The 9,210-nt window shown below is 48.1% G+C and overlaps 1 protein-coding gene across 1 annotated transcript; it reads right to left on the bottom strand.

Annotated features, from left to right (window-relative positions):
• Positions 1-1,257: 1,257 nt before the first annotated feature.
• Positions 1,258-2,193, bottom strand: LOC117872229 (olfactory receptor 51G2-like). The gene has a single exon (XM_034760490.1). The coding sequence runs from the start codon at positions 2,191-2,193 to the stop codon at positions 1,258-1,260; it is 936 nt and encodes a 311-aa protein (XP_034616381.1).
• Positions 2,194-9,210: the final 7,017 nt, after the last annotated feature.

Genomic DNA, 9,210 nt, shown 5'->3' with positions numbered 1-9,210 from the left:
AGGGCGGGAGGAGGCTTGGCAGGCCCAGGTCAGGGGTTTCTGGCTGCTGCATGCCACAAACAGCTGGGCTCCTTGGTTGCGCCTGCGTGCAACCCCTGCCTCCTCCCTCAGCTCTTGGTCCCCTGCCTGGCCTGGGGCAGTGCTGGTGGGAGGGTGCTGTGCATACAGCTCCCCTACCCTGTTTGCCTGCCCCAGCCCCGCCACTATTCGACTACGGAGGCCCGGGGCCATTGGGATCCTGGAGCATGCTGGGCAGGAGGCAGCACCAGCAGCCAGATGTTGGGCACCCCGACCAGTGGGTGCTCCTAGCTACAATTGACCCCCCCCTCAACCCGGGCCCTGCGGTGCAAGTGGGGTCCCTTTGCCCCATCCCCCCACCAGGGCCCCTGCAGGAGACTTGAGGCCCCTGCCCTACTGAACTGCTCTGGACCACTTGTGCTCCAGGCCCAGTGGGGAGCCGCACGTGCCAAGCTGCAGCAAGGTGTGGAGCAGCCTGATTCAGTTTGGTTTGGAGGAGAATGGGGCAGATCAACAGCAGGGGGTGTCAAGGGATTGGGGGGGAAAGTGTTCTGGCTGTGGATTCAGGGGTTCTGGTTTGGGACTAGAGGTTTGGGAGGAGCCCTGTTCTGGTAGACAGGGGGTCATCAATGGGAGTCGGGGGGCTGTGAGAATGGCTTCACTTGGGGTTCCTGCGTTAATCATGTCTCTGACACGACTCAGTCACAAGCATCTGGCAGAGGGCGTAGGGGGAGGGTGGGTGTCCGTGCCCCATGAAAAGCCCCTGAACACAGCTGGAGCAGCCCCCATGGATCACACAGCACCCAGAGCACTCAGGAAGGGCCAGGACTGTGACTGCACAACAGCCCTGCAACTTTTTTCATGGCCTGTGGATGTTTAACCAGAGACAGGACAGTGACAGGCCAGTGTAATGGGAAACAACATCCACTTCCCTTCTCTTTATTGACTGTATTGAGAGGAATTCTGAGGTCGGAGCAGCCACTGATATGGTTCTTTATGGCCCAACATCCCACCAGTCCCCTGGCTCTCCATGAATAAAATCACTGTGTAAATGCTGCTGCTTGCCTTGGACCCTGTCCCCAGTTCACTGTCCTTCCTCACCCCTTTTCAACCTCTCTCTACAGAGTGGAGAGCAATAGCTCATTTCATCTCGGATGTAAGTGTCCAGGATGGAATAGGTGGCCCATGTTTTTCATGTCCCGTGTCACCAGCGCTGGAATCAGGTGATGAATTGACCCTTCATTTGATGAACATCCTGATTATCCTCGCACGAAGGTGTTTGCTTTTCACGCTGTACACGATTGGGTTCATCAGGGGCGGGACCAGCAGGTAGACATAGCCCAGGAGAATCTGAAGGAAGTGAGAAGAGCTGTTCCCAAATCTGTGTATCACAGACAAGCCAATATTTGGTATGTAGAAGAGCAGGACAGCGCATAGGTGGGAGACACAGGTGTTCAGGGCCCTGAGGCACTCTGCATGGGATGCGACACTAAGCACAGTTTTGAGGATCATCACATAAGAGAGAAAGATGAGCAACGAGTCTAAGCCTACCGTTAAGAGTTTAATAGACAAGCCATAGATGCTGTTGACTGTGATGTCTGAACAAGCCATCTTCATGACCTCCTGGTGCAGGCAGTAGGAATGGGAGAGGACATTGGCTTGACAGTATCGGAACCGTTTCAGGAGAAAGGGAAGTGGAAAGTTAAGAGCCACCAATCTTAGCACAAAGAAAAGTCCCATCCTGGCTATTCTCAGTGGGGTTAAGATGGAGGTATATCTCAGTGGGTTAGAGATCGCGACGAAGCGGTCAAAGGCCATCAACAGGAGCACGGAGGATTCAATGTATGAAAGCGAGTGGATGAAGAACAGCTGGGCAAAACAGGCATCAAGTTTGACCTCCCTAGAGTTAAATAATAATATCCCCAATGTTGTTGGTATGGTAGATATCGATAAGCCAAGGTCTGTGACGGCCAACATTGAAAGGAAAATGTACATTGGCTCATGGAGGCTTTGATCTGTTTTTATAATGAACAGAATGAGTGAATTTCCTACTATGGAAATGACATACATCAAGCAGAAGGGGATAGAGATCCAGAGATGTATGTCTTCCTGCCCAGGTATCCCAGTGAGAAGGAACACTGCAGATGTGAATTTGGTGTTATTGACAGCTGACATAATGGACTGGGCAGGTCTGAGGAGTTCTGAACTTTCCTTCCTGAAAGGGAAAAAAACAGGAGGCTAAATGATATTTAACATGACAACTTTCTGCTTTCAGTGCAAGTCTAGAGACTCCCAGGAGCTAGGCATTTCCAGACTGGATCAGACCTGTATTCCATCTAGCCCAGTATCCAGTAACCAGTGTCAGATGCTGCAGAGGAAGCTGGAAGAAGCCCTGAAAGAGGCAACTATGAGATAACCTGCTCCCCCGGAAAATCTCTCCATGACACCCACTAGTTAGACATATTTTGTAGTGTAAATCAGGAAGGTTTAGAGCCCTTCCCAGACTTTTAAAAACCATCCTCACTAGTGTAATTGGATACCCATAGAAACATCCCATCCCACTTTGAATCCTGCTAAGCTCTTGGCACTTTTGATATCTTGTGGCTTGGAGTTCCGCAGCCTACTTAAGCATTGTGTGATTTTACAATTGTGACCTTCCCACAGACACCCTTTCTGGGACCCTTCACTTCTGAGTGTGGCCCATTGTATCATGAAATGAGTCTAAACACATGGCCAGTTCATGGTGAAAACGGTTTTGTATCTATGTGTCCTGGATTGAATCTATCTATCTATCTATCTATCTATCTATCTATCTATCTATCTATCATTTTCTCCACTCCTGAAAGTTCAAATTATGCCACTGCCTCGTTGCAGTACATGAGATAAATTCTTATTGCCATTTGCTTAATTAATAATATTCACTTTAACTGCATCACTCCAGATCTACATGGGTAAATTCAATCAGAACTGGGCTCTATTTAGTTTCCCTTACCAGATGTTCCTGGTGATACACTCTGACCCCCAAGAATACCTCCAAAAGAAGCTGAACTGTTTCCCTGGTCAAAGTAGACTGAATCCAGCGAGTCTGATCATCCTACAGGTTTCTCTTCATCCTCACAGGACCTACATCCTCTCCCTGTGCAGGTGTTTGTAGATATTTGGCAAGTTACCAGCTAACACAGAGTTACTTCAGCTGGGCGGGGGAGGGGACGGCATCACAAATGGGTGAATAGTGCAAACACTAGGTTTTCACTCATATCCAGTTGAGTGTGCAATTTACTTGAGCAAGGCTCCTGTAAGAGGTGATGGACATAAGTTACATACAATCACTATTACACTTCCCTTTCCTATACCTCAGCTCTACTCTTTGCTGAAACACACATCAGAGCAGGGCAGTCTTTATGCATAAGCCGCATATGCGGCTGCATAGGGCACCGGAAAGTTTGGGGCACCCCCAGGGTCTTAGTGTCCACACCCTGCCGCTTCCTATCCCTCTTCTGACCCTTCCTGAAGGCTCCCACCACAGCTGGCTACTGCAGCCTGGTAAATCTTCCTCTGCAGGGGATCTAGTACTTAAAATTGAAAAAGCCTCCGGCCTGCCAGACCTATTAGCACAACACTGAAACTGTTAAAGAGCCATTCAAGCGGTAATGAAACCATTTAACAGGCATCTGCCAACCCCAGGTATATACTCTCAGATTCTGAATTTACTGACAAAAACTGTTCGGCATTACTGTCATATTTACTCAGAACATATTAGTCTACAGGACCTTAGTTTAAAATTTGCTTTAAAAATATTTCATTAGTGCTTTGCTGAAGATTATAAAATCAGATCTCAAAATAATCCTTGCATAGATTTTTAGATGCACAATCTGAGTATTCATCTTTAGCCTTAAATGCTTGAATCTTCAGACATATAGTTTTTTTTCAATAAATCCTTCAAAAGACTCCTTCTAATCTAAAATACACATGCGAGCCCGGGCTGCCGTTGGGCATAGGGGCACCAGTTTAATAATACTGCATAGGGCCCCATACATCTTAAGGATGGCCCTGCACCAGTGGTTCTGTTCTCTGAGGAATTTTTGCAAAGACTTGCACAAGTCTTCAAGAGTCATTGAATGCACGACCCGGAATGTAAGTATTAAAAAACAACTTCTTGTCTGTTACTAAGAGACAGTACCATACAACTATTCACTGAAAACGATTATGTGGAGTGCTTCTGATATACTTTTGATAGCAAAAGCCATGAAGCAGTAAAGTTACCACTGCTCGTTCCTTTAGAGATTCCAACAACTCTGCTGCTGGCTTTCAACATACAACATCATGAAAGTTTGGTTTGTCATATTTGTATTACAATGAAAAGTTTTGGCATAACATTTACACATCTGTACTTTGGTACACACATGTCAATCCGTTCTTTCCCCTCTGATCTTCTCTCAAAGATGATTTCTCAGGTTAGAGTGGGACTTAAAATGTAGTGTCTCTCTTCTGGATTTCATCACAACCTGAAAAGATTGCAGTGTCTCACCCCTCATTCGGTCTCTTGCCAGCAAACAAAAGTCTAGTAGCTCCTCTGTCCCTGGGTTAGTAGCTGACTGGTTCTCCTCAGGTTCTCTTCTGTCAGTCTGTAGCCTGTATCCGGAGTGGTAACAGGCATTGGGGTCAGTATAGGAAATATTAATTCCCTGAGCTCTCACACTCTAATACAGAGTAACCCCAGCACCAGTTATTCAGCCATGATGAGAGTTTGCAGGATGTGGATTTCAAAGACAAATGCATGAGTATAAACGGAAATGGAACTTCATTTCACACAGGAAAGTAGTCTATTGCTCTCTCTCTCTCTCTCTCTCGCTCGCTCTCTCTCTGTCCTGAATTCATAAAATCCATAACACCGGGAACGGCATTGGGACAGACATGGAGCTGAGCTGCCATAATGAATGTGTATGTTAAACCCAGTTCTTATCATGTTACCTTTATAGCTATATTGGGTTAACTAGTGGGATGTTTATGTTACGGCTGTACTGGCTGAAACCAGTATGACTCATCTTAGTTTAGTAGCAGGATGCTGGAAAACAAGCAGGAAGGGAAGCAACAGTTCATGAAAAGCCCTCTCTCAGGCTAGGTCTACACTACCCGCCTGAATCGGCGGGTAGAAATCGACCTCTCGGGGATCGATTTATCGCGTCCCGTGGGGACGCGACAATCGATCCCCAAATCGGCGGTCTTACTCCACCAGCGGAGGTGGGAGTAAGCGCCGTTGACAGAAAGCCACAGAAGTCGATTTTGCCCCCATCCTCACAACGGGGTAAGTCGGCTGCGATACGTCAAATTCAGCTACGCTATTCACGTCGCTGAATTTGCGTATCTTAAATCGACTCCCCCCTGTAGTGTAGATGTACCCTCAGTTAGCACTTCAGGGAGGTTGGGAGACCACACCAGATCCAAAAACTGGGAGGAATGGATTTCCAGGCTCCAGCCACATTACACAGCTTGTTTTTCCAGCGCTAGGAGACTTTCCAGAGGTGGAAAAGCTGTTGCTGGGAAGCTCTTCAGACTGACACACACAGACAGCATTAGGGAAGTCTGAAGGCCCTCGGACTACCTGGGTCCCCGTCAGAGTGGGAGGGTTTGTGGGGGACAGAGACGTGTACAGACTATTCTTTGAAAACCCTCTTATTCTCCCATGTTACACCTTATTTCTATTGTTCAAATTAAACAGGATTTTGTTTAAAGAAGGCTGGCTGGCCACTCGTCTCTCCACTAGTCGCAGACTCCCAAAGGGAAGAACTACAGGTGCCAAACCCACTGGGAACTGCTGGGCAAGCACAATCGACCCACAGTGTGCTGTAGCCCAGGGCCCAATCTGAGGGTGGGAGGGTCGTGGGATTCCACCCCATGAGAGAGGGCAGGGCACAAGGCCTTACATCTGGCACTTGTAGACCAGAGAGGGGGCAGAGATGCCAGTAGCCCTGTAGCTCTGAGGAGATTCTAGATCCCTCAGCTAGTCCAGTAATTAAAATATGCCCTATCGGACCTGTTACCACAGACCAAGGCAGCTCTGAATTCCTGTGGTCACAATGGAGCCAGACAATAAAATCTCTGAAAATGCATTTGCTGATAAAATTTCCAGTAGTAAATAAGCCCAAGGCAATTTAACATTCCAAGCTCACTTTGAAAGTCATATTTTTGTATAGCTTGAATAATGCACCATTTAGCATGGGCAGATGTAGGGGAGGGGTTTCCAAGCTACCTAGCGCTTCCTGCCCTCCGGCCCTGTCACTAAGTCGCCCCGACAGCCCAGCTGAGTCGTCTGCCGCTGCACAGAACATCTGCAAATGAAAACAGCTTGTAGCCTTTACACATCACTTCGCATTTTAAAGATAGTGAAACCTGCCAACGTACCCAATTCCTGCTAGAAGGGGAGCCGCTGACAGCAAAGGTCTTCACCCAAAAGGACGAGGAGTCTTCGGAGAGGTTGCATGGGCAGCAGACAGTATGTGTTCAGACAGGGAGGGAACTGTGTTTATGAAGCATGCCTGCACATTCCTTTGGGGGCCACTTGGCCACCAGGGAACCTCAACTTCTTGGCTTAATGTGCACTAACTTTAACCCCGTCACGGCCAATGGCAAAATGCAGGAGGCCAAATCACAGGGGATGTGAACTGATGCTTCCCAACTGAACGGCAGCACCAGCCCTGCTATCACATTAGCTAACTGCCAGTTATCTGGCACAGAGGCTGATTGAAGTGGCTGTGGTTGTGAAACCCTCATTTCTGTATTGTTTTATCTTTATGGCCCCCACTTTTCTATTGTTAATCTGTCTGGTTCTCTGATTGTTTCTCTTTGCTGTATAATTAATTTTGCTAGGTGTAAGTTAATTAGGGTAGTGAGATAGACATGGTTAGAGAATTATGTTACAGTACGTTATGATTGGTTAGTTAAATTTCAGTAAAATGATTGGTTAAGGTATAGTTGAGAATATTACTATATAAACTGTGGTCAAACAGGAAGTGGGGGGAAGGGAAATTGGAATCATGTTTGCTAAGGGGGGCGGAACGGGAATAGGGAATGGGGAACGGGGACACAGGCAAGGCTCTGTGGCATCACAGCTGGGAAGTGGGACATGAAGTAAACACTCTGTGGTGTCAGAGCTGGGAAGAGAACACTGGGGAGCAGACTTTTTCAGCGTACGGAGATAAGCCCGGCTGGTGTGAGGGGTTCGAATTATGCTTGCTTGGAAACTAACCCCAATAAGCATCGCATTGTCTGCACTTCGGACTTCTGGTCTTTTGTTGCTTGCTGGCTCATATCTCAAGCAGCTCCCAGAAGCAGCGGCATGTCCCCCATCTGGCTTCTACATGGAGGCACGGCCAAGCAGCTCTGCACGCTGCCCCGTCTGCAAGTGCTGCCCCTGCAGCTCCCATTGGCCGCGGTTCCCGGCCAATGGGAGCTATGAGGATGGTGCTTGGGGCAGGAGCAGCATGCGGAGCCCCTTGGCTGCTCCTACGTGTAGGAGCCGGAGGGGGGACATGCCGCTGCTTCCAGGAGGCACGCTGAGCCACGTTATGCAAGCCCCCTACCCCGCTCCCTGACTGGAGCGCTGGAGTGGGGCAAGGCCTGGACCCTGCTCACCAGCGGGTGCTCAAGGGCTGAATTAACATGTCTAAAGAGCCAGATGCAGCCGCGGGCCTTAGCTTGCCCACGCCGGGCTTAAGATATTTTTTTTTTTAATAAAGGAAAAACAATGGCACTAAATCCATTTGAATCTTTCATTCAAAGTTGCAAAACTGACAGAAACTGTTTGCCAGACACAGGTAACTAGTGTTGTTTGGCTTTGGTATTTAGCATATAACCTTTAAGGTACCTCAATGCCTTATAAAGTTTAATATGTTTTTAAATAAAGACCAAAGTTGTGGCTGGTGGGAGGCAGCCGGGGCCAGGGGATATGGGAGACATTCTGGATCTTTCTGTGTGTGTGCACAGGAAAAAGAGAAGGAAAAGGGGAGCAATGTCGGGAACACTGAGCCTTGGGGTGGTTCTGGGTGATCGGATTGTCGCTTTCGTGGGGGTGGATGAGAACTTGGTGCGCACGAGGGAGGCAGTTACAACTTTTGTGAAAGTTGATGTGGCTCATATAATGTTGTAGAGTTGAACTGTGGGGGGAGGGGTGCATTTTCCCAGAACATGTGCATTGTATGTTGAAGAAGGGGTAAAAGAAATGCAAACAAAACATGCTACCTGATTAAAATTCTATTAGGGCTCCAAAATGAGCCATGATAGGTTGTGCTCGCTTTTTCAGGTGGCCGTGTGCTTTAGAAGCAGGAGTTAAAAGTGAACAGTAATCAGAACTCTGCTGGAAGTGAATTGTGTCGCTTTTAAGACAGAGTCTCTGAGCTGCTAATAGCTTTGGATCCAAAAGCAAGCCAGAAAGCATCTGTGTGGATGCAAATTACCTAGCTGATAGGAGAAGGAGAGAACTGCCCATAAATGGCAGCACGAAGGAGCTGCAAATAATAAATATACCTGGTCAGCAAACAAGCTATTTGTAAGCAAAAAGACTCAGATTATGGCCCTCCAGGAAAGGGAGGTGGGAAAACAAGTCAAGCATAGTCTGACCTGCCTGGGAAGCATGGTCTACCGAAGCTGGAAAATCAAGTGCAAATAAAAGGGCACAAAATGGGGGTTAAGGAGGACATATAAATTGTTACATGCATCTTACAGGTGGACCTACAAAGGGGAACCCAAGGATTCTGTGGCCTGAAATGGAACAAGCATTGTTGCTCATCACAATTGTCACTATTGTTAACCCTGCCCAGATCCCACGATGTGAAGTGGCAGAAGGAGGGAACTCACGTGGACTGCTACACCCCCAAGTTGTGGTAATAAGGCAGATAAGGGCCTTAAGGATATACCCATCGAAAATTGTACCGCTGATCCCCCCATGGGACTTTGGCAGTGGTGGTATGTGGTATACTGATTAGAAGGGGGCGGGGTCCTTACCCAGTAGAGAATATAAAATTTATCAGGAAATATTGCATGGTATTCCTTAAGGAACAGGGAATAGGGAATGGGGAACAGGGCCACAGTCAAGGCTGTGCTGTGTCGGAGCCAGGAAGGGGGGCGTGGGGCGAACGCTCTGCGGAGTCGGAGACGGGGAGGGGGGCCCGGGGCGAACGCTCTGTGGGGGGGGGG

The sequence above is a fragment of the Trachemys scripta genome, chromosome 1 (assembly GCF_013100865.1).
Source record: "Trachemys scripta elegans isolate TJP31775 chromosome 1, CAS_Tse_1.0, whole genome shotgun sequence".
NCBI classification, from domain to species: domain Eukaryota; kingdom Metazoa; phylum Chordata; order Testudines; family Emydidae; genus Trachemys; species Trachemys scripta.
This window is presented reverse-complemented; position numbering and strand designations above follow the sequence as displayed.